The sequence below is a fragment of the Dipodomys merriami genome, unplaced genomic scaffold, assembly GCF_024711535.1.
Source record: "Dipodomys merriami isolate MVZ:Mamm:240054 unplaced genomic scaffold, mDipMer1.0.p SCAF_242, whole genome shotgun sequence".
Lineage (NCBI taxonomy): Eukaryota > Metazoa > Chordata > Mammalia > Rodentia > Heteromyidae > Dipodomys > Dipodomys merriami.
This window is the reverse complement of record NW_027203849.1, coordinates 763,474-789,702: the sequence shown is the minus strand read 5'-3', so window position 1 is coordinate 789,702 and position 26,229 is coordinate 763,474. Positions and strand designations below refer to the sequence as shown.

The following is a 26,229-nucleotide window of genomic DNA, read 5'->3' as shown; positions in this document are numbered from 1 at the left end:
TTTCCTGCCCCTGCTGGCTTTGAATTGCGATCCTCAGATCTCAGCCTCCTCACTAGCTAGGATTATAGGCGTGAGCCCCGGTGCCCGGCTCAGACTCCTTTTTCTTTTTCCTGAATTGGCCTTGAATTTGACATCCACCAGTCTCTACCTCTCAAGTAGCTGGGATTACTGGTGTGTGCCATCATGCCCAACCTGTATTTATTTATTTATTTTTAATGTTACTGGATCTTGTTACCTTGCCAAGATTTGTCTTGAACTTCTAGACTGAAATAATCCTCTTTCTTCTACTTCCCTTCTTGGTCTACAGGCATATGCCACTGCACTTAGCTAACATTTATTTATTTATTTTTTTTTGTTAGTCTTGGGGCTTGAACTCTGGGACTGGGCACTGTCCCTCAGCTCTTCAGCTTAAGGTAAGTGCTTGACACACAGCACCACATCCAGTTTTCTGGTAGTTAGTTGGAGATAAGAATCTCACCTACTTTTCTGCCCAGGCAGGCTTTGAACTGCGACCCTCAGATTGCAGCCTTCTGAGTAGTGAGGATTACAGGTGTGAGCCACTACCGTCTAGCTTGTCCTGGAATCTTATTTTTAAGTTTCTTGGGGCCACATTCAGTGTTAAAACATCACTTGAACAGACCAAGATGTTTACTGCATCCCCTTTCCTTTCCTCTCCTTTCCTCTCTCCTCTCCTCTCCTCTCCTCTCCCCTCCCCTCCCCTCTCCTCTCCCCTCCTTCTCTTTCCTTCCTCCCCTCCTTCTCTTTCCTTCCTTCCTTCCTTCCTTCTTTCCTTCCTTCCTTCCTTTCCTTCCTTCCTTTCTTCCTTTCCTTCCTTCCTTTCTTCCTTTCTTTTTTTCTGGTAGTCATTGGGCCTGAAGTCTGGGCCCTCAGCTCTTCAGCTCAAGGCTAGTGCTCTACCACTTGAGCCACAGCACCACTTCTGAGTTTTTCTGCTTATGTGGTATTGAGGAATTGAACCCAGGGCTTCATGCATGCAAGGCAAGCACTCTCCCACTGAGTCACCTCCTCACTCTAGTAAATAATTTTTTGAGACAGAGGCTCTGGCTTTGTAGCTTAGGCTGATCTCAAACTCAAGATTCTTAGCCTCCCAAGTTGCTCAGATTACCATTATCTGACTTTTGTTTTTCTTTTCCTAGTACTGTTTTTCAGTGTTAAAAATAAAATCTAGCTGTATACAGCATTGGTGAAAGCTCTTTTTTTTTTTTTGGGTCCAGTCGTGGGGCCTGTACTCTGGGCCTGGGCGCTGTCCCTCAGCTCTTCAGCTCAAGGCTAGTGCTCTACCACTTGAGCCACAGCGCCACTTCCGGCTTTTTTCTTTTTGCTTATGTGGTGCTGAGGAATCGAACCCAGGGCTTTAGGCATGCAAGGCAAGCACTCTACCACTGAGCCACCTTCCCAGCCTGGTAAAAGCTCTTATAGAGACATTGTGTGTGTGGGGGGGGCTTGAATTCAGGGCCTCATGCTCTCTCTTAGCTTTGTGGCTCAAAGCTGGCGCTCTACCAATTGAGACACTTCCACTTCCAGCTTTTTGTTGGTTAATTGGAAATAAGAGTATCTTGGATTTGTTTGCCAGGCTGGCATCAAACTGGACTGGCTTTGAACCAGGATCCTTAGATCTTAATCTCCTGAGTAGCTAGGACTTTAGATGTGAGCCACGGATGCCTGGTGTTAGCAGCTTTTGATAAAGTTTATATTGCTAAGATATTTTGGGACACAGACATGAGAAGACATTAAATGCTAGTGACTACTCAATCTTTTTTTTTTTTTTTAATGGATATGGAGGTTGAACTCAGGATCTGGGTGCTGTTACTTTGAGCCACAGCTCCACTTGATTTATTTTTCTTTTTAAATTGTTTTATTGTAGGGGCTGGGAAGGTAGCTCAGCGGTAGAGTGCATACCTTGCAAGCATGAGGCCCTGGGTTCGATTCCTCAGCACCACATAAACAGAAAAAGCCGGAAGTGGCGCTGTGGCTCCAGTGGTAGAGCGCTAGCCTTGAGCTGAAGAGCTGAGGGACAGTGCCCAGACCCAGAGTTCAGGCCTCATGACCCGCAACAAAACAAAACAAAAATAAATTGGTTTTTTTTTTTTTTTTGGGTCCGGTCATGGGGCCTGAACTCTGGGCCTGGGCACTGTCCCTCAGCTCTTCAGCTCAAAGCTAGTGCTCTACCACTTAAGCCACAGCGCCACTTCCGGCTTTTTTCTTTTTGCTTATGTGGTGCTGAGGAATCGAACCCAGGGCCTCAGGCATGCAAGGCAAGCACTTTAACCACTGAGCCACCTTCTCAGCCCCATAAATTGTTTTATTGTTATATAGGTTATATTCAGAGGAGTTACAATTAGATAAGTTGGGTAGAGTATGCATTTCTTTTTGGACAACGTTGCCTTTTCCCCTGGCTCTCTCATAGTTTTTTTCCCTCCTATCCCCACTGATATTTTATGATTTTTCTTTCTTTTTTTTTTTTTTTTTGGGTCCGGTTGTGGGGCCTGAACTCTGGGCCTGGGCGCTGTCCCTCAGCTCTTCAGCTCAAGGCTAGTGCTCTACCGCTTGAGCCACAGCGCCACTTCCGGCTTTTTTCTTTTTGATTATGTGGTGCTGAGGTATCGAACCCAGGGTCTCAGGCATGCAAGGCAAGCGCTTTACCACTGAGCCAACTTCCCAGCCCTATTTTATGATTTTTCAAATCATCATTAAGAAATCCATTGGTTGGCAAGTCACATAATTATGCTAGTGTCTGATAAAGAGAGTATAAAACTAGCCATCTGAATGCAGATAAACTAGAAAAATACCTTTTCTTTTTCATCTTTCCTGTTTCTGAAGGATTTTTACTTTATACCCATTATGGACCATAGACTAGTTATTAACAAGTAGGTACTTTTTGGTTATAGCTGCAAAAGTCATTGAATTCTTGAGGTTTAGCATCTCTTGGAAAGCAAACTAGAAGACTGATATGATCTGGATTTGCTTAGACAAATAACATTTCCATTAAAAGTCCAGTTGATAAGCTGGTAATATTGAAATAAGCATGTCTTGGGGCTGGGAAGGTGGCTCAGTGGTAGAGCGCTTGCCTTGCATGCATGAGGCCCTGGGCTCAATTCCTCAGCACCACATCAGCAAAAAGAAAAAAGCCGGAAGTGGTGCTGTGGCTCAAGTGGTAGAGTGCTAGGCTTGAGCTGAAGAGCTGAGGGACAGCGCCCAAACCCAGAGTTCAGGCCCCACGACTGGACCCCCCCCCAAAAAAAAAAAAAGAAATAAGCATGTCTGTGCTTATCATCAAGTTCAGCCACTTCACTGGATACCACCCCAAAATCTTCAAGTGACATATCTGAATGGAGTTCTCACTGTAGAGTGATGGCCTTGGCTCCATTAGCTATGGTATCTTCTTTCATCTGAGTATCTATCAGTCCTTTCCAGCTGTAGCAACCACTGCATGGTAAAACTTTGCCACAAAGTCTGGTTCACTAACTTTTAGCTGCTGGACAAATTCATTACTTTCCTGCTCAGCTCATCCTCGAAACTACTTATCCCAAAGACGTAGCTGACACTCAAAAATACAAGATGGTAGGGCTGGGAAGGTGGCTCAGTGGTAGAGCGCTTGCCTTGCATGCCTGAGACCCTGGGTTCGATTCCTCAGCACCACATAAGCAAAAAGAAAAAAGCCGGAAGTGGTGCTGTGGCTCAAGTGGTAGAGCGCTAGCTTTGAGCTGAAGAGCTGAGGGACAGCGCCCAGGCCCAGAGTTCAGGCACCACACCGGGACCCAAAAAAAAAAAAAAAAAAAAAAAAAGAACAACACGATATTAATCAATATAAAATGGGCATAAAATGTTGGCCTTTTGAGACTTTTTTTGGGGGTGGGCAATCTTGCTTGAACCCAGGGCCAGGGCACTATCCCTGAGCTTCTTTTGCTCAAGGCTAGCACTCTACCATTTGAGCCACAATGTCACTTCAGGCTTTTTTTGTTTATGTGGTACTGAGAAGTCAAACCCAGGGCTTCATGCATGCTGGGCAAGCACTCTACCACTAAGCCACATTTTCAGTGCTAAAATGTTGGCCTTAAAACCTTTGGATCAAGGAGCATAACTAGAAGAGCCTTTTTAATATTTATTATTAAATCATACCTTTTTGTTCTAGTACTGGTACTTGAACTCAGGGCCTTATTCTCTCCCTTAGCTTTCCTTTTTGGCTCTTAGCTGGTGTTCTACTATTTGAGTCAAGTTTTCAGTCTAGCATTTAAGTGGAATCAAGAGTCTTGCAAATATGGTGTAGTTGGCTTCAAACTGTGATCTTTTTTTTTTTTTTTTTTTTTTTTTTTGGGTCCGGTCGTGGGGCCTGAACTCTGGGCCTGGGCGCTGTCCCTCAGCTCTTCAGCTCAAGGCTAGCGCTCTACCACTTGAGCCACAGCGCCACTTCCGGCTTTTTTCTTTTTGCTTATGTGGTGCTGAGGAATCGAACTCAGGGCCTCAGGCATATAAGCGCTCTACCACTGAGCCACCTTCCCAGCCCCTCAAACTGTGATCTTTTTAAGTCTTAGTCTTCTCATTAGCTACTACTGTAGATGTGAGCTACTGGAATCTGACCCAATCTTTTTTTTAAATATAACTTGTTTGTGAGTACATTTTATGTCTTAGGACTTTAGTGTTTTAGCTATAGGCAGTAATTCTGTTTTCTTACTGTAGGTGGCAATAGAATCTTGGCTTACTAATATACTATAAAATGCCAGAAACAACATGTTTGAACATTTCTCTGAAATGTTCTAATTCAGAAAATGCCTAAGGTTGGCTACTCAACAATAAAAATTTCTTATTTAAAAAAAAGCAGTAAAAATACTCGGCTTTATATTTTGAACTTAGAAATACTATTTTTTGGAATTTTTAATTGAATATATATTTTTTATTGTAAAGATACTGTACAGCGGGGTTATAGTTACATGAGTAAGGCAATGAGTACATTTCCTATCTAGCATTGTTACTCTCTATCTCCCTAACTCTCCCCCCCGCCCCCCACAATTTTCTGGAATTAAATCTTTGTAAACAGAGATTTGCTATGTTCTAGCTTTTGTATAACTAAAGCTTGCTAGTTTTAGTGAGAAATTTTGATATAGTTTCTCTTTTGTGTGTGTGTTTTTAAAAAATGCAGTTTGAGTATCCTTTACTCAAAAATAAGTGATAAAGATTTAAAAAATTAAGTAGTTAAAGTGATAAATGCTATTTTGTTGACTAATAGTGTAATTTAATATAATCCTAATGTAAGGTTCTGTAATTAGACTTGGGTAATGTGAAAAGCAGTGAATTGCTTTCATGATATCTAGCCTCACGAGATTTTACAGAAGCTGTTCTTTTAGATATTCAGAATATTAAGATTAAAGAACTGGCTTAATTAATAGACTTGAAAACAAGTAATCATTTTTATAAATACTTGTCAAGATTTTTCATTATTGAAAAGCAAGCCCCTTTTAATATTCCTACTAGTTTAGGCATAATGTTCTTTCTTCCATCTTAGGTTAGTAAACTGAATGATGGATGGTGCAGAATTGTAATATTCTCTTTAATCAGATGTTAAAAATAATATGGAAGCTTTCATTCATTCCTATATACATTAAAATGTATATACGCTACTGTATTTTTTGTTAGAGCTCTGTTGTTGTGACACAGTACCTGAGATAAAGAACTTTAGGGAAAAAAGTGACATTTTGACTCATGGCTTCAGTTCATAGTTGCCTGGCTTCATTGCTTTCAGGCTTTAGGCAAGAAAGAACATCGTGGAGGTAGGAGCATGTGGTGGAGCAAAGTAGCTCATCTCATGATGGACAAGACAGAGAAAGACAAGAAAGATTCAGGGAACAAATATCCCCTTTAAAGGCACGTCCTCTGTGACCTTCCTCCATCTGGGCCTTACCTCCTCCTAACCACCAGTTCAGCTAAGAATGGATATTAAAATCCATTGATGAAATTGACACCTTTAAGTTCTGTCCTTTTTTAGTAGTGTCATAAACTGAGACTAATCCTTTAACCTTTTAAGTCTTTTGTGGAGACACTTCATAGCTAGCAGTCTGAATGCTGTAGTCACAGTCAATAAGTGCCATGTCTAAAAGTTCTATACTGTGGTCCACACAGTATAGACAGAGGATGAGTGAGCTGTAAGGGTCAGATACTTACGGTTACTTATCCATTCTAGAGGTGATATGGGCCACGCTCCAAGCTCCCAACATAGTGTTTTGAAACTGTGTCGGTGTTAGACTTGAGTCTTCAGTCTTTTCATGATCTTCTTCTGCTGAAAGAGTGCTGGATTCAAAGGTTCTTGGACTTGCTGCACTAGCTGGCTGCACTATTTTTGTGCGCTTTTTGTTTTTTTGTTTGTGTGTGTGTGTGTGTGTGTGTGTGTTTTGGTCAGTCCTGGGGCTTGAACTCAGGGCCTGGGCACAGTCCCTTAGGTTCTTTTGCTCAAGGTTAGTACTCTGCCACTTGAACCACAGCGCCACTTCTGGCTTTTTCTGGAAGCAAACCCAGGGCTTCATGCATGCTAGGCAACCAATCTACCACTATGCCACATTCCCAGCCCTATTTTTGTGGGTTTTTAAAGTCAGAGATAATTTTGAAAATGATTGAAGTTGTTTAAAGGAATCAAAACTAATCAGCTTGAATTTTACTACTTCCTTTTGCTACTTATACTTAGCTCAAGTTTTCAGTAAATAACAAAATAGTTGAGTATGAATTATATCATGATGAGATCCACAAGATGAGAAGTTGATCCTGATGAATTATATCATGATGAGATCCACAAGATGAGAAGCTGATCCTGAATTTTTCCACAGGCTCTCCTGAAATTTGCCTATTATCAGTACTCAGGCTTGAACTCATAGCCTCATTGTGCTCTTGCTCACCTTTTTTTTTGCTCACCGCTGGTGCATTCCTACTTGAGCCATGCCTCAAGTTCTGTCTTTTTGCTAGTTAAATAGAGACAGGACTATCCAGTTTGTCTGTCTTGCTGGCTTCAAACTGTTAACTCAGGTCTAAGCCTCCTGAGTAGCTAAGCCTATAGACATGAGGCACCATGTACTATTTTTCACATTTATTTTCTGTTCTATTGTGAATTTATATCTTTTGGTAATAAATTTACTTCAGAATTAATGGTTTGAATCTGAAGTACATAGGCCTAATGAGGGGCTGGGAAGGTGGCTCAGTGGTAAAGCGCTTGCCTTGCATGCCTGAGGCCCTGGCTTTGATTCCTCAGCACTGCATAAGCAAAAAGAAAAAAGCCGGAAGTGGCGCTGTGACTCAAGTGGTAGAGCGCTAGCCTTGAGCTGAAGAGCTGAGGGACAGTGCCCAGGCCCAGAGTTCAGGCCCCACGACTGGACCCCCCCAAAAAAAAACAAAAACAAAAACAAAAACATAGGCCTAATGAATCTGTGCTTTGGGTCAGTTTCTAATTGGGTTTAGCCATTATAATTATTTTGTTTGTATAGACTTTGTTACAAAACACCATAGACTGTGCCTTTTTTTTTCTCATATTTTTAGAGGCTGGGAAACAAAATATCAAGGTAGAATTGGTTACATTATGAAGCTTCTTCTGGTTTGTAAGTGGCCTCTATTTGTTGGGTAATCTTTTTTTTTTTTTTTTTTTTTTTGGTCCGGTTGTGGGGCCTGAACTCTGGGCCTGGGCGCTGTCCCTCAGCTCTTCAGCTCAAGGCTAGTGCCCTACCACTTGAACCACAGCGCCACTTCCGGTTTTTTTTCTTTTTGCTTATGTGGTGCTGAGGAATCGAACCCAGGGCCTCAGGCATGCAAGGCAAGCGCTCTACCACTGAGCCAACTTCTTGCTGGGTAATCTTATGACCTCTGTTTGGGCATGCTAGTGGAGAATACAAACTCTAGTGTTTATTTTTAAAAGTTAAATTAATTAATTTATTTATTGCCAGTCCTGGGGCTTAAACTCAGGCCCTGAGCCCTGTCCCTGAGCTTCTTTTGCTCAAGGCTAGCACTCCACCACTTGAGCCACAGTGCCACTTGCTTTTTTTTTTTTTTTTTTTCTGTTTATGTGGTAGGTACTAAGGAATCAAACCCAGGGCTTCAGGCATGCTAGGCAAGTACTTTACCACTAAGCCACATTCCCAGCCCCTAAATTTATTTTTATTATTTTCTCTTTTTTGTTTGTTTTGTTTTGTTTTTGTCGGCCATGGGGCTTGAACTCTGGGCTTGGGCGCTGTCCTTGTGCTCTTCAGCTCAAGCGAGTGCTCTACTGCTTGAGCCACAGCACCACTTCCAGTTTTCTAGCAGTTTATTGGAGATAAGAGTCTCACTAGCTTTCCTGCCCGGGCTGGCTTTGAACTGCGATCCTCAGATCTCAGCCTCCTGAGTAGCTAGGATTACAGGCGTGAGCCACCAGTGCCAGGCTTTTATTATTTTCAAATAGTTGTACAAAGAGGTTTCAGTTGAACATGTTAGTTTGTGAGTACAGTATATATTTTTTGTCAGTCATGGGGTTTGAAGTCAGGGCTTAGACACTGTCCTTGAGCTTAGCTCTCCACTACTTGAGCTACAGCGCCACTTCTGGCTTTTTGGTGCTTAATTGGAACTAAGACTCTCATGGACTTCGCTGCTTGGGCTGGCTTCCAGTGGGGATCCTCAGATCTCAGCTTCCTTAGTAGCCAGGATTATAGGGGGTGAGCCACTGCTCCTGTCTAATTTTTTTTTTCAATGCTGTGAACTTAGACCCTTATTTATAGGTATTCTACCACTGAGTTACATCCCTAGTCCCCTTTTTTTTAGTTGTTGGTTATGGGGCTTGAACTCTGGGCCTGGGTACTGTCCCTCAGCTCTTCAGCTCAAGGTTAGCACTCTACTACTTGAGCCACAGTACCACTTCTGGTTTTCTGGTGGTTAATTTAGATACGCGTCTCACAGACTTTCCTGCCCGGGTTGTCTTTGAACCTCGATCTTCAGATCTCAGCCTTCCTGAGTAGCTAGAATTATAGGCATGAGCCACCAGTGCTGGGCCAGTCCTTTTTTTTTTTTTTTTTTTTTTTTTTTGAGTAAAAGGTTTAATGTGTAGCTCAGATTGGTCTTAAATTGACTGTGTAGCCCAGGTTGGCCTCTTAACTCATGATCCTTCTGCCACTTCTTAGGTATGTGTCACCATTCCTGGCTGTTGTCAGAATCTTTTAATCAATGGGTTTGTCATTTTTCAGATTCCAATAGTTAAATCTATTGGATGCTTCATCCTAATAGTTTTTTTTTTTTTTTTTGTCTAGAAAACTGGCAGAAGGTGTGTGGTGTTTCACATCTATAATCTTAGCACTTGGAAAACTGATAGGAGGTGGGAAGTCATGAGCTTAAAACCAGCTCTGGCCTACAGAGTGAGTTTGAGGCTATCCTGTGCTGTACAATGGGACCTTGATTTAAAAAGCCAAAAACAATAGAACAAGGAGTAAACAGAACAGACACTGGATGTGCTGGCTTGTTCCTGTCTTTGGACTCCACAGTAACAACACCTAAAATACCATACTATACCATACCATGCACCATTTTCAATTCAAAGTGGATCAAGGACCTCAAAGTCAGAACAACACTAATAAACCAATCAAGAAATGGACAAAGAAGCTTAAGAGAGACTTCTTTAAAAATGGCAAATAGGGGTTGGGAAGGTGGCTCAGCGGTAGAATGCTTGCCTTGCATGCAGGAGGACCTGGGTTTGATTCCTCAGTACCACATAAGCTGAAAAAGCTAGAAGTGGCACTGTGGCTCAAATGGTAGAGTGCTAGCCTTGACCTGAAGAGCTGAGGGACAGTGCCCAGGCTTAGAGTTCAGGCCCCACGACCAACAATGCCCCCCCCCCCCATTAAAAAAAAAGCAAATAGATGTAGGAAGGAATGCTCAATATCCTTGGCCATAAAGGAAATGCAAATCAAAACAACATTGGGATTTCTACCTCATTCCAGTGAATTTGAACTACAAATACTTGGCTAGGAAGTGAGGAAATAGGAAGCCTATTGGACTGTTGGTGGGAATGTAAACTAGTGTCTTCTACCATTTGAGCCACAGTCCACTCTGGAAGGCAATTTGGAGATTCTTCAAAAAACTAAACAGAGAACTTGCCTATGACCCAGTCATACCACTCTTGAGCATCTGCCCAGATCATTACAAGTCAGAATATGGTAAAGACACTTGCACATCCATGTTCATTGCTGCACTATTCACAATAGCCAAATTATGGAACCAGCTCAGATGCCTTGCAGCAGATGAGTGGATCAAGAATGTGGTATATATATCCCGTGTAATTTTACTCATCCATTAGAAAGAATAAGATTGAGTAATTTGCAGGGAAATGGATGAACCTAGAACAAATGATGCTAAATGAAGAAGCTCAGAGAGACAAACAGCACATGTTTTCTCTCATTTGTGGAAGCTAGATGTAAAATATAACTGAATATGATAACCTATCAGGCTTCTAGGCACAAACAGCTAAAGGAGGATACTCTTAGGGGAAAAAAAACAAAGATATAACTTCTCTGGACATTTAAAATACTATTTATTGACATGAACTCTAGGAAATGGAAACACAGATTTTTGTTGTTATGGTTGTTGCTAGTGGTAGTGATGTTTATTTATTTTTGATGTTTTTTTTTCTTTTGGGGGACAGAGGGAACTATAGAAAGAGACAAAGGAAGGGTGTACCAACGGAATTATGCTATTCAGTACACAATGTGGAAAATGACCCATGTCACAGGGGCAGGGATGGGAGAGGGAAACTGGGGAAAAGTGAAGAAAAGGGTGACATTGTCCAAAAACAGAACTATACTTAATACCTGACTTGTGAAATGGTAACTCCTCTGTACAACACCTTATTAACAATTAAAAAATACCAAATACAGAATAGGTGCTCAATAAAGATTAGGTGAATGTAAAAACAAACAAACAAACATAGGTAGCTGGATGCCTGCGGCTCACACCTGTATTCCTAGCTACTCAGAAGACTGAGACTTAAAGGATCCGAGTTCAAAGCCAGCCCTGGCAGAAAAGTCTTGAGACTCTTTATATCTCAATAAGCAGGAAAAAAAAAAGCTGTACTGAAAAGGTGGCTCATATTGTAGAGTGCTAGCCATGAGCAAAAATGAGCTTGAGGTTGAGTTCAAGCCCTAGTATCCCCTTCCCTATTCAAAATAAAATAAAATGAAAAAGCAAACAATTTCCCCCAAAATAAAATGAAAACAAAACTTTAGATTTTTTTCATGTGACCAACTTCCTTCCTTCCTTCCTTCCTTCCTTTTTTCCTTCCTTCCTTCCCTCCCTCCTTCCCTTCCTCTTTCTGTCCTTCCCCCCCCTTCCTCTCTTTCTTTCATGCTGGTCCTTGGGCTTGAACTTAGGGTCTGGGCTGTCCCTGAGCTTTTGTGTTCAAGGGTGGCGTTCTACCATTTGAGCCACAGCCTACAAGCCCAGGTCTGGCTTTTTAGTTGTTAATTAGAGATAAAATTCCTACTTGGGGGGCTGGGAAGGTGGCTCAGTGGTAGAGCGCTTGCCTTGCATGCTCGAGGCCCTGGGTTCGATTCCTCAGCACCACATAAGCAAAAAGAAAAAAGCCGGAAGTGGCACTGTGGCTCAAGTGGTAGAGCGCTAGCCTTGAGCTGAAGAGCTGAGGGACAGCGCCCAGGCCCAGAGTTCAGGCCCCACGACCGGACCCAAAAAAAAAAAAAAAAAAATTCCTACTTGGACTGGCTTTGAACTGCAGTCCTCAGATCTCAACCTTCTGAGTAGCTAGGATTACAAATGTGAATCACTAGCACCCAGCTCTCATGTACATTATTTGGTATGAAAATTGTTTAATTAAAAATTTCCCATAATTACTAAAACCACATCACTGTTACTTTAAAAAAAAATTTTTTTGGCCAGTCCTGGGGCTTGAACTCAGGGCCTGGGCACTGACCCTGAACTTCTTTTGGTCAAGACTAGCACTCTACCACTTGAACCACAGTACCACTTCTGGCTTTTTCTGCTTATGTGGTACTGAGAAATAGAACTGAGGCTTCATGCGTGCTAGGCAAGCATTCTACTAAGCCACATTCCCAGCCCACTTTTTTGTTGGTTTGTTTTTTTTTCTGGTCCTGGGGCTTGAAGTCAGAGTCTGTACGCTGTCCCTGAGCCTCTTTGTGCTCAAGACTAGCGCTCTTCCATTTGAGCCATAGCACTACTTCTGGCTTTTTCTGTAGTTTATTGGAGATAAGAGTCTCAGGGGCTTTCCTGCCCAGGCTGACTTTGAACTACGATCCTCAGATCTCAGACTTCTGAATAGCTAGGATTATAAGCATGAGCCACTGGTACCTGGCTGTTGTTACATTTTTAAAAATGTAAATAGATTTTTGTTGTTGTTGGTCTTGGGGCTTGAACTTAGGGCCTAGACACTGTCTTTGAGCTCTTTGCTCAAGGCTAGCACTTTATCACTTTAAGCTGCAGTGCCATTTCTGGTTTTCTAGTGATTAATTGGAGCTAAGAGTGTCTTAGACTTTCCTGCCCTGGCTGGCTTTGAACTGCAATCCTCAGATCTCACACTCTTAAGTAGCTATGATTACAGGTATGAGCCAACAATGCCCGGCTTAGACTTTACTTTTTTTTTTTTAATTGTAAAAATACCGTACAGAGGGGTTACATTTACATGGGCAAGGTAATGATTACATTTCTTATCAAGCATTGTTGCCTCCTCGTTTGTTAGATTTTACTTTTTAAGAGCATTATTAGATTCCTATCACAATTGAACAGAAGGTACAAAGAGTGTCTCATATAGACAAGATCACTCCAATTTTCAAACTACACCAGAGTCATATGTTTAGCACTGTAGGTGAACCTATGGTGATACATCATTGTCATACAGGATCCATAGTTTACATAGTTTGTGTTGTAAATTCTGTGGGTTTTGATGGGCATATAGTAACGTATCCACCATTATAGTGTCATAGAGAATGATTTCATTGTCCTCAACATGGACTGTGCTCCTTCCTGTTCATCCTTTCCTTCTTTGTTCTCCTGGTGACCATTGATCTCTGTTGTTTCCCCAGTTTTCTAGAACGTAATGTGGTTGGACTCAAACAGTAAGTGGCATTTTAGATTGGCTCCTTTTGCTTAGTAATAGTCACTTAAGGTATCTCTCTGGCTTTTTATGTCCAAAGAGCTCATTTCCTTTCAGCACTGATAAAGACTCCACTGTTGAGATGTACCACAGTTTATCCATTCACTTACTGAAGGACATCTTGGTTCCTTCCAAATTTTGGCAATTATGAATAAAGCTTTTGTAAATATTCATGTGCAGGTTTATGTGTAGACATGTTTTCAACTCATTTGGATGAATGCCAAGAAAAGCACTGGCTAGAACGTATGGTAAGAGTGTTTAAACTGTCAAACTGTCGTCTAAAGTAGCAGTGACATTTTTTTTTATCCTTCCAGAAATGAATGGGAGTTACTGTAGCTCTGCATCCTCTCAGTACTTAGTAAATTATTGTTCTGACATTTAATCATTCAGATATCTGATTTGGTGATTTCTTTCTTAAAGTCCTAGAGATTCCTTGATTGGGTCTAATTGTTATTTGTTCTTTTCTGACATAGACTAAAAGAAAACTTTGCCTAAAAGAAAACTTATTACAAGTGCCAGATAGTCTTTTTTTTTTTGGGGGGGGGGTCTGGTCATGGGGCCTGAACTCTGGGCCTGGGTGCTGTCCCTCAGCTCTTCAGCTCAAGGCTAGTGCTCTACCACTTGAGCCACAGCGCCACTTCCGGCTTTTTTCTTTTTGCTTATGTGGTGCTAAGGAATTGAACCCAGGGCCTCAGGCATGCAAGGCAAGCACTCTACCACTGAGCCACCTTCCCAGCCCAAGTGCCAGATAGTGTTGAGTTATTATGTATTTAAATGCATGTAGCTTTAAAGTACAACTTCACTATGGTTACAACTATGATCACGAGTGATTACAACTATGATTGTACATGCACTTTAGAGGGACCTAAAGGGGTCTGTGAGTACACTTTCTATTTTCATTAGTCATAATATTTGTGGTAAAAGAAAGCTTACATAGTTTACTTTTTGTTTTTGTTTTTGTTTTGGGTCCGGTCATGGGGCCTGAACTCTGGGCCTGGGCACTGTCCTTCAGCTCTTCAGCTCAAGGCTAGTGCTCTACCACTTGAGCCACAGCGCTACTTCCGGCTTTTTTCTTTTTGCTTATGTGGTGCTGAGGAATCAAACCCAGGGCCTCATGTGTGCAAGGCAAGCTCTCTACCACTGAGCCACCTTCCCAGCCCCCATAGTTTACTTTTAGAACCAGTTTTTGTTGTTGTTGTTGTTTACTGATCATGGAGCCTGCACTCTGGGCCTAGGCACTGTCCCTCAGCTTTTCAGCTCAAGGCTAGTGCTCTACCACTTGAGCCATAGCGCCACTTCCAGATTTTTCTGCTTATGTGGTGCAGAGGAATCTAACCCAGGTCCTCATGTATGAAAGGCAAGTACTCTACCACTGAGCCACCTTCCCAGCCCTAGAACCAGTTTAAAATATTTAGAATTCAAGTTGATTTTCATTACAATCTACACTGTTTATGATGAAGTCTTTGTGGCATTTTATTTTTCTTAGATATACTTAAAAATCTTTTCTTATAGTTGGTCATTTTTTTACTGTGTGTTTGATTATATTCCAAAAACATGGCAATTTGAGAAGCAGTGGAATATGCACTGCAGTGGAATATGAACTGTAGTAACTTGAATATTTAAAACAGTAACAAATACCTAAAGTACCATACCATACTAGTGTGTCTATAAATTGTGCTGTTAAAGTAACATCTCATCAAATTTTTATTTTTCAGTTCTCAAGATTAAAACCAGGGCCTTGTACATGCAGGGCAAGTGCTCTACTCCCAATCCTTCATTCTAAACATTATCATTTCCATTCTTAGATGTATTCTTCTAGATACCCTTGAAATTTGTCAGAAGTTCTTCTGGATTATTTTTTTCCAAACAAAGCAAGAATAAGACTTGAAAACAAATCTTTCATATACCGTGTCAGTAGTATAGTAGATTGTTTTGTAAGCCAGCTAAACATTAGAGAGCCAGAAGTGGAGCTGTGCGTCAAGTGGTAGAGTACTAGCCTTGAGCAAAACATCTCAGGGACAATACCAAGGCCCTAAGTTCCTGCTCCAGGACTGGCACAGAAAACAACAACAAAAAACAAAGGTAAGAGTATTTGAAGAACTACATTACAGGAAGGAAGGAGGGGGGTACTCATTTAAAAGGCAGGGGTTGGTTATGTCTCCTTTCCTCTATGGGAAACTTCTTTTTTTTTTTTTTAACTTTTTTTTGTGTTAATTCTTTTTTAGTGCCAGTAGTAGGGCTTGAACTCATGGCCTTCAACTCTTACTTGGCTTTTTCACTTAAAAGTAGCACTCTACCACTTAAGTCATATCTCCACTCTGGCTATCAGCTGGTTAATTGAAGATAAGAGTCTTATATTTGTCTGCCCTGTCTGGCTTAAAATCCATGGTCAGATCTCAGCCACCTGGGTATACCTAGGATTATAGGTATGAGCATCAGTGCCTGGCTGTTTTATTAACATACATTAGTTGTATAGGGGGAGTTTCATTGTGACCTTTCCATATATATATAAATATATATTCCATATATATAATATATAAATACATATCCCATATATATATATATATATATAATATATCCCAATTGGACTTACCCCCCCCCCAATCACTCTTCTTTATATCCCTTTAAAAAATAACTTCAGCCAGTGGCTCATACCTGAAATTCTAGCTACTCAGGAGGCTGAAATCTGAGGATCACGGTTCAAAGCCAGCCCGGGCAGGAAAGTCTGTGAGACTCTTATCTCCAATAAACCATTAGAAAACTGGAAATGGTATTGTGGCTCAAGTGGTAGAGCGCTTGCTTTGAGCTGAAGAGCTGAGGGATATCGCCCAAGCCCAGAGTTCAAGCCCCACAACCTACAAACCACCCCCCCACAAAAAACCCCAAAAACTTCAACAGGTTTCATTATTCTGTTTTCATACATGCAGATAAATTACTTTGACCATATTCTTCTTTGTTCATCTTCTACAGGATATCTTGTGTGAGTGGAAGAGGGGGTGGATGGTCTCTTTTTCAGCAGGGAGGAAGTTTTTCATGACACTGGAACAGGAAAGAGCAAACTTCTTGAATCTGCTAGAGATAGAGAACCTGAGAGTCTCCCGATACTCTGGAGAAGAATATCAAAAAGGCTATTTATAGGCAGGTGCCGGTGTCTCACGCCTGTAATCCTTGCTACTCAGGAGGCTGAGATCTGACGATCACAGTTCAAAGCCAGCTAGGGCAGGAAAGAATGAGACTCTCATCCCCAATTAACCATCAGAAAACCAGAAGTGGCACTGTGGCTAGAGCTCTCACCTTGAGCTATTTTTTTGTTTTGTTTTGTTTTTTGCGGGTCATGAGGCTGAACTCTGGGCCTGGGTGCTGTCCCTTAGCTCTTCAGCTCAAGGCTAGCACTCTACTACTTGAGCCACAGCGCCACTTCTGGCTTTTTTTCTGCTTATGTGGTGCTGAGGAATTGAACCCAGGGCCCCATGCATGCAAGGCAGGCACTCTACCACTGAATCATCTTCCCAGCCCCTCTCACCTTGAGCTGAAGAGCTGAGGGACAGTGCCTAGGCCCAGAATTCAGGCCCCCACAACTGACAAAAAAAGCAAGCAAAAAACAAAGGCATATTGATAGCAAATATTTAAAATGGACCATTGTATATGTCCCAGTGAAATATTACAGATTTATTAATTATCTTTAACCACTGAAGTAAAATTTTGTTTTATTACTAAGAACTAGTAATATGATTCAGGGCTAGAGAAGTGGCTGAAGTGGTGGCATATTTACCTAGCAAGTACAGAGTTATGAGTTCAAGCCCTAGTACCATCATAAACAAACCTAGATAACAAAATAACTGTCAATGACTTGTGGTTTCCCATTTTAAAAAATTGATTTGAGGGCTGGGAAGATGGCTCAGTGGTAGAGTGCTTTGCCTTGCATGCATGAGGCCCTGGGTTCCATTCCTCAGCACCGCATCAGCAGAAAAAGCCAGAAGGGGTGCTGTGGTTCAAGTGATACAGTGCTATCCTTGAGCCGAAGAGCTGAGGGACAGCACCCAGGCCCAGAGTTCAGGCCTCATAATTGACCAAAAAAAAAAAAAAAAAAAATTTTTTTTTTATGTTGTATCAAGAAGTTGAACCCACGGCCTCATGCATGCCAGGCAAGCACTAAGCCACATTCCTAGCCAGGTTTCCCAAATTTATACTGTTAATGAACCTCAACCTCATAGCACTCATAATAGGGTTTTTTGTTTTTTCTTTTGGTTTTTTGGTTGGTTGTGGGGCTTGAACTCTGGGCCTGGGCGCTGTCCCTCAGCTCTTCAGCTCAAGGTGAATATTCTACCACTTGAGCCACTTCAACACTTCTAGTTTTCTGAGTGGTTTATTGGAAATAAGAGTCTCACGGACTTTCCTGCCTGGACTGGCTTTGAACTCGGTCTTCAGATCTCAGCCTCCTGAGTAGCAGGAATTAACAGGCCTGAGCCACCGGCGCTGGTTTTTTGTTTTGTTTTTAATGCTAGTACTATGCTTGAAGGCTACTCACGCTCTTGCTTGGCTTTTTTACTGAGGGCTGGTGCTCTACCACTTGAGCTACACCTGTATATCCAGTTTCTTTTTGTGGGTTATTGGAGATTAGAATCTCACAGACATTTCTGCCTGGCTGGCTTTAAACTGTGATCCTCAGATCTCAGCTTTCTGAGTAGCAGGAATTATAGGCTTGAGTTGCAAATGCCCAGCTATAATAGTTTTTTTTTTTTAGAACAAAAGGTCTGTAATGCTTTGTCCTATAAATCAGGCATTGTTTTAAATGCTTTATATATATTAATTTGTTGTCCATTTTTGCTAGCCCTCCAGTCATCTTTTTTTCCCCACTGTTTCTTAACAAATTGTGATCCATAGACTGAGAGGCAGTCTAGTACAGAAGCTGAGAGCCCTGATATTAAGCTAGGCTGAGTGAATTAGAATCCTAGCTATCCCATTTGTTACTTTGAATTTTGTGAAGCAGGTTACTGAATCTTCTTGATGCCTCAGTTTTCTATAGATAGAAATATTTTGGAGTGGGCGGAGGGAGATTATTACAATATTTAAACAAGAACAAAAAGAATATATTATATCCTTAATAAAGTTAATACTTTGCAATATTTGCTTTCTTTTCTCTTTTTTTCTTTTTTGCTGGAACGTTTACAGCTCATGATATTTCACTTTATTTTTTATTTATTTATTTTTTGGTTGGTTGTTGGGGTTGAACTCTGGGCCTGGGCGCTGTCCCTGTGCTCTTCAGCTTAAGGCAAGTGCTCTACCGCTTGAGCCACAGCACCACTTCTGGTTTCCTAGTGGTTAGAGTCTCTCAGACTACCCAGGCTGGCTTTGAACCGTGATCCTCAGATCTGAGCCTCCTGAGTAGCTAGGATTACAGGCATGAGCCACTGGCACCCAGCTTCACCTTATTTTTAATAGGCATTTTAAGCCACATAAGCAATATGATTTTTTTTTTTGGGTCCAGTCGTGGGGCCTGAACTCTGGGCCTGGGTGCTGTCCCTCAGCATTTCAGCTCAAGGCTAGCACTCTACCACTAGAGCCACAGCGCCACTTCCGGCTTTTTTCTTTTTGCTTATGTGGTGCTGAGGAATTGAGCCCAGGGCCTCATGCATGCCAGGCAAGCGCTCTACCACTGAGCCACCTTCCCAGCCCCGCAATATGATGATATAACTATTAAACTTGACAATAATTCTTCAGTCAGAGTTTTCTTAATGGTCCCCAGAAGTGTCTTTTATTGCTGGTTTATTCAAATCCGGATCTATTTAAAGACTACACGTTGCATTTGGTTGCTATATCTAGAAAGAAATTTAGACGCAGAGATGAGGGTTGAGGGTGCTGTCTTGGGATTGTAGTGATGAAGTAGGACAGAAATTTCCTTCAGAGATTGAGGGGTTGGTTGGGGGTTTTGGAACTTTAAAAGACTAGAAAACAGCTTTGGTGGGTATGAAAACCTAGCCAAAGAAGCATATAGAAAGTCAACAGTTGACATTGCCTTGAACAATCTCAACACTGTTACCAAAGCTTCCCAATATACATAGAAGTCAATACTGTGACAATACTGTGGCACCAGGATTTTACAAAAAGAAGCTTCATTGCATGGCCGACCATGTTGGTAGTAGAGGAGTTTATAGGATAGTTTATAAAATAGGGAAAGATGCTTTATTGGTTGGATAACAAGAGGGATGTATGCTTCTTTTGGGAGAGAGTTATATTTTAGGTGAATTTGGCCAGATGATGAAAAACTAGTTCCAGACCCAGAGCCTTTTCCTGGAATACAGGAATTTATCTTCGGTGTTCAGATCATAGCCGTTTTCACTGGTATAGTTCTGGAGGGAGACTACATATTTCTGGTTCCCCAAAATAACCTCTCCATTTTCCTGGAATAAAGCTTCAAAGCTAAGTGTGTACAATCATATTTGATTGTGTTGTTATCTTGAAGTATGTGTGTAATCCAAAACACCTAAGTGTATTTTAAGCATCAGCACATTATCTGTGTGAATACAAAATAGATTTGAGAGGTGTGTGTGTGTGTGTGTGTGTGTGTGTGTGTGTGTGTGTGTGTGTGTGTGTGTGTGTGTGTGTGTGTGTGTGTGTGTGTGTGTGTGTGTGTGTGTGTGTGTGTGTGTGTGTAGATGGTAGTACAGAATGAAATACAAGTTATTTTAGCTATTAGTGGTACAGTTAGGACAGCTGCCTGAGAGATGCCATGGAAGTGGTGTTTTGTAAGAGCGAGCTGAGATGTCCTTCCCACACAGGGTAAATGAGTTTTGCTTCAGGAAGTTCAGATTTCCCCCACTCTGGTCCTACAGCTTGATTTCATGCTCTGGACACTGTCTCTGAACTTTTGTGCTCAAGGCTAGTTCTCTATCATTTTAAGTCATAGTTCTGCTTTCAGCTTGTTATGGTTAATTGGAAGTAAACATTCTTGCAGAGTTTCCTGCCCAGGGTAGCAGGAACTGTGATCCTCAGATCTCAGTAGATTACAGACATGAGCCACTGGAACTTGACTATTTCCCACTTTTTTTTTTTGTCGGTCGTGGGGCTTGAACTCTGGGCCTGGGCGCAGTCCCTCAGCTCTTCAGCTCAAGGCGAGCGCTCTACCACTTGAGCTACAGCGCCACTTCCGGTTTTCTGGTGGTTTATTGGAGATAGGAGTCTCACGGTCTCTCCTGCCCGGGCTGGCTTTGAACCGCGATCCTCAGATCTCAGCCTCCTGAGTAGCTAGGATTACAGGCGTGAGCCACCAGCGCCCGGCTTATTTCCCACTTTTAAAAGGTTTTACAATTCAAGTTATGGGTTGGAATTTTCAATTAAGGGAGAAAGACAGGGATATGAAATTGAGAAACAAAAAGAAGAAAGGGCTAGGTAGTCAGCATTCACTGGTTTGTCTGTGTAGAAGAAAAACTTCAACCCTGGTAAGTTCTTTAGTAGGAACGCAGAAAGACAAAATGACAAGGAAAAATCAAATTCATTAACTTGTATATTCATATATACATGCTCCCACTCAGTAAACAAGTGGCTCTCTCAGAAAGGTGGCTTTGAATTCTAGCTAATGTGTCTTCAACAGAGAATACTTTTTTTTTTTTGTCAGTCATGGGGCCTGAACTCTGGGCCTGGGCACTGTCCCTCAGCTCTTCAGCTCAAGGCTAGCACTCTGCCACTTGAGCCACAGCGCCACTTCTAGCTTTTTCTGCTTATGTGGTGTAGAAGAATCGAACCCAGGGCCTCATGCATGCAAGGCAAGCGCTCTACCACTGAGCCACCTTCCAGCCCTAAGAATACATTTTTAGATTAGTTACAAGATAAAGGAAAACAATTTTGAGTGTCTAGAGGCAGTCCCTTGGAGGTAAACAAATAAAGGACAGCCAATAATGTTTGTTAATGGAGATTCCTTTGTTCTCATCTCCAAGACTATAAGGATCTTAAAGTTGCTTTAGTGATTAACTTTTCTTTTCTCTGGTAGAAAGGGGAGAGAGGAAGATAGGGTATCTTTTGTATTTGTGAATTTATGTTATATTTTTAGCCAAATGAAGGGTGAGGAGATGATCTGCCTTCAGCTCAGCAATCTTAAGAATTTTGGGGTGGTAAGCCTATATAGATTTTGGGGGATTAGCCTTTACAAATCAGTGGTCTGTGTGGTTCTCACATTTTCGTATTGATTTTACAAGCAAAAAAAAAAACCCTCCTAAAACTAGATTAATTATTCAGAAGAGAAGATAAAGTCTAGAAATTTCAAGGTAAGAAAGAGATCTGCAAAGGGAAAGAAGAATATAGATTAGGATGAGGTAACAGCAACAAAACCCAAAGAAAAATAGTTGAAGTAGACTGTAAACCCAGTGCCCAATTCCAAAGGGTGCCAAACTGAGGCAGTTTGTTGACCTGCTTGAAGCATCTTCACTCCATTTGGATCACTCCAGGATAATTTCCTGGAGCTCAGCATGAAAAATACAGATCTCTCTGAACTTCCTGGTAGCTTACATTTGGCCTAATCATTTACATAAGTCCAATTAGAATGATAACTGGCCAAATAGGCCTTTTAAAGTTTGCTTTACTGAGACTTGCAAGAAATTTCCAATTGAATTTTTAAAACTCCTTGGGACTAGGAAGCTAAGTTAAGAACAAGTTACTAGATTCCATCTGCAGCACCAGTGAATATGGTTGAATTCCTTTCTTCTTGAGGTTTCCCCAAGTAGTCTAAGGTTCTTTTTCCTTCATTCGTTCATTCGTTCGTTCCTTCCTTCCTTCGCTCCTTCCTTCCTTCCTTCTCTCTCTTCCTTTCCCTTTCTCTCTTCCTTCCTTCCTTCCTTCCTTTCTTCCTTCCTTCCTTTCTTCCTTCCTTCCTTCCTTTCTTTCTTTCTCTCTCTCTCTCTCTTTCTCCTCTCTTTCTCCCTCCCTTCCTTCCTTCCTTCCTTCCTTCCTTCCTTCCTTCCTTCCTTCCTTCCTTCCTTCCTTCCTTCCTTCCTTCCTTCCTTCCTTCCTTCCTTCCTTCCTTCCTTCCTTCCTTCCTTCCTTCCTTCCTTCCTTCCTTCCTTCCTTCCTTCCTTCCTTCCTTCCTTCCTTCCTTCCTTCCTTCCTTCCTTCCTTCCTTCCTTCCTTCCTTCCTTCCTTCCTTCCTTCCTTCCTTCCTTCCTTCCTTCCTTCCTTCCTTCCTTCCTTCCTTCCTTCCTTCCTTCCTTCCTTCCTTCCTTCCTTCCTTCCTTCCTTCCTTCCTTCCTTCCTTCCTTCCTTCCTTCCTTCCTTCCCAGAATTGGGGCTTGAATTCAGGACCTTGAGCTCTTATTTGGCTTTTGACAAGGCTGATGCTGTAGCTATCACTGGAGCTCCACTTCTACTTAGGGCTTTTTGCTGGTAATTGGAGATAAAAGTCTCAGAGACTTCCCTGCCTGGATTGGGCTTGAATTGTGATCCTCATCTTTCAGCCTCCTGCATAGTTAGAATTACAGGCATGAGCCACCAGTACTGGCCTAATCTAAGTTTCCAGTTTATAAGGAACTGACTGTAAAGTTGGGAACCCTGTGTAAGTTGGGTTGGTTTTCCAAAGGTCTTTGTGATCCTTAGATCTCAGCCTTCTGAGTTGTTAGGATTGCAGATATGAACCACCAGTGCCTGACCATATTTATTTTTTAAGAAAGAATCTCACTTCCTGCCTGTGTATGTACCTGGATCTTGATGCTCCTATTTGTGTATCCCACAGTAGCTGGGATAACATACATACCATTACACCCAGCTTATGTCATTAAGCTGGAGCCTTGTGTACTTTTTGCCCTGTCTGGCTACAAAGTGAGCTCCTCTCACACTCAGCCTCCGGAGTAGTTAGGATAACAGGGGTGCAGCATCGGCACCAAGTTACTAATAAAAAACAAAACAAAACAAGATTGGGATTGAGACATCAGAAGGATCCAACTCTCTCTAAGGATATTTGACAGTTAATTAAATAGTGTTGCTGGGTGCTGGTGCCTCATGCCTGTAATTCTAGCTCTTTGGGAAGCTGAGATCTAAGGATCAGCCCAGAAAGAAAAATCACTCTTATTTCTAACTACCAAAAAGCCTGAAGTGGAGCTATGGCTCAAGTGGCCTGGAGATTAAGCCCCAGGGCTGGCACCATAACCAAACCAAACCAACAGCAAAAAGAAAACACAAGAAAGCCCCAGTATTGGCATGCATGTATGTGTGTCCCTTCTCCCCCCTTAGTTAAATACTGTTCTGTTAAGAATGTTCATCTTAGGATAGGTCTTTGGTGTCTGCATGCATGTGCTCATGCATGTATGAGATTAAACCCAGATCCTTCAGCATATCAGGCCAGCCCTCCACTACTTAGTTACTTTCCCAGCCCTAATGGTAGATCTTTATTGTTAAGTACCCTTTAATGTTTACTTTTCAATAAACAAATAAAATAAGATGTTGAAGGCTGGGTGATTTGGCCACTTGATTAATATCTACCAGACCTTTACCTTGTATTCAGCTGCTTTGAGTACGGAGCTCTCTGCTCATCCTGTTTGGTGACCCACTAGACTGTCATTATAGCAGTCTGGTTGTTTTGAACACTTCATAGATGTCTTGACAAAACAACAGTCCAGCCGCAAGGAGCATTGTAACCTCTGCTCCTAGGGCTACAACTTGAACTTCAGGGTTCTCACTCCAGTTACAATCACCCTGGGCAAACTGCACTGCCTTTGGAAATCTTTACTCTGAGCAAAACAAGCCTTGGTGAACTCTAGATGACCTTGGCTTACCTTATATCTATTCTCCGGAGAGGTGGAGAGTGTTCCCCCTAGAGATCCAAAAGAACGTGTGTGATTGGTTTTTTTTTTTTTTTTTTTTGGTCGGTCGTGGGGCTTGAACTCTGGGCCTGGGCACTGTCCCTCAGCTCTTCAGCTCAAGGCGAGCGCTCTACCACTTGAGCTACAGCGCCACTTCCGGTTTTCTGGTGGTTTATTGGAGATAGGAGTCTCACGGTCTTTCCTGCCCGGGCTGGCTTTGAACCGCGATCCTCAGATCTCAGCCTCCTGAGTAGCTAGGATTACAGGCGTGAGCCACCAGCGCCCGGCTTGTGTGATTGGTTTTTATTGGAGGCTTGCGATTGATCCTGCTGTGAGACCTATGATTAGTGAAAATAGAATGTATGCTGTGATTGATAAAAATTACAATACCACATTTGCTTACAATACTCCTTCTAGTGTTTACTAGACAGCTTTCTATATTTTTTAAGTCAGCTGAGTGGTCCTCTCCTTTATGCTGCTCCTGGTGTGTAAACTTGGGCCCAATAAAAGACTTCTCCCAAGTGGCCTTTCCTTGCCTACTATATAGTCTTTATCACAGATAGAGAGTATGAGCTGGTAACATGAAGAGAGCTTAAACATTTTTACATCTTAAAACATATATTTCAATCTATATATTTATATATTATATATGTTTATATATACTTATATATTTATATATATTTAAATCTATAAAAAAGCACTTTTGTATTTAAGAAAAAGTTAATTGTAGACTTTATTTTTATTTATTTATTTATTTTGTCCGGTTGTGATGCCTGAACTATGGGCCTGGGCGCTGTCCCTCAGCTCTTCAGCTCAAGGCTAACGCTCTACCACTTGAGCTACAGCGCCACTTCTGGCTTTTTTTTTTTTCTGCTTATCTGGTGCTGAGGAATCGAACCCAGGGCCTCATGCATGCAAGGCAAGTGCTCTACCACTGAGCCAACTTCCCAGCCCCAATTGTAGACTTCAGTAGTAACAAATTTTCCCACACAGCATCAGTTGGAGCATTGCAGTCATGTGAGACATGGGTCAGTTTGTTCTGTGCCATGTGGCATGTTCTTCAACAGGCGATGGCAAAATATAGCCCATTGGTCACAATGCCTCTTTTGTATAGTCTTACATTTTCAATTGTTACCAAAAAAGCCAACAAAAATAAAAATATACAAGTTTACCAAGTTTGGCAACCTGTTTCCTTGAGCATTACAGAATACCATCCCTAGTTCCTGCTTCCTAGATAACTGCAGCACTCCAGCCACTGAAAACGAATATAGCCACCATCATCAATATTTCTTAATTGCTTTTGGTAGGGGATAATACCATTTTATGGAGGATTACTTCTTTAGTTTATTGATTTTTTCAATGTCTTCCTCCTCTGTGACATACTTAACTGATAATGCATGCATGATATATTTCCATGCAGTTTCTTTGTAATTTTTTTATTTCATTTTATACTTATGAAAATAAATCCTTACTATGTTGTACAACAGCAACTAATACTGCTAATGGATTACTTGCAACTTAAACCTCATAATAGAATGCTTTATCACATCTTCATTGGTACTTGGTGGCATGTTCAGAACATAGTTCAAATATTAATGTTCAGAACAGTAACTTTTAAATATTTCTTGAGCAAAATGATTTGAAGAAAATAATTTCAGATTACCTTAAATTTGGATGACTAGATCCCAGTTCAAAATAGTGACTACAGGCCATATGTAGTGGCTTATGCCTATAGTCCAGACTACTTGGGAATTAGAGATTGGAAGGACTGTGAATCAAGGCCAACTGAGGAGAAAAATTAGTGAGGGTACCCCTCTCCCTTATCTAAACAGAAAAGCTGGATGCGGTAATATACATTTGTCACCATAGTTATGCTACTGGGGAGGCTTAAGAAGGAGGGAGGTCAAGGTCATCCTAGGGGGAAATACAGGTTCTACCTGAAAAATAACAAAAGCAAAAAGGCTGGATGCATGGCTCAGTGATAGAGTGCTTGTATTGCAAACACAAGACTCTGAGTTAAACTCCAGTACTGCTAAAAAATCAACAATGATAGGGTAAAAACTAGAACCCAACCAAAATAACTTCAGTTGCAAGTGAAGTTATATCAGAATAGGTATCTTTGATATAATTTAAGGAAAGGAATGATAGATGTTTCATAATATTGTAAAGCAAGGTGCAACAGAAATAACAGCTTAATTATAGTATACTATATAAAAGTTGTATCATGATGTTGTGAAATAATTAAATTTAATTATAGCATATTATATAAAGTAATTTTATTTTTACTGTTTTTTTTTTGTTGTTGTTGTT

General features: G+C 41.4%; 1 protein-coding gene across 2 annotated transcripts in view; it reads left to right on the top strand.

Annotated features, from left to right (window-relative positions):
• Positions 1–26,229, top strand: part of LOC138835926 (COMM domain-containing protein 1) — a 114,145-nt gene that overhangs the window by 5,795 nt on the left and 82,121 nt on the right. Inside the window, exon 2 of one of the 2 annotated variants that reach the window (XM_070034495.1) lies at positions 360–413. The exons of the other annotated variant lie outside the window; for it this stretch is intronic. Coding sequence (XP_069890596.1) covers positions 360–413 — 54 coding nt within the window. The remainder of the gene's footprint in view (positions 1–359; positions 414–26,229) is intronic. 2 annotated transcript variants of the gene reach the window in all.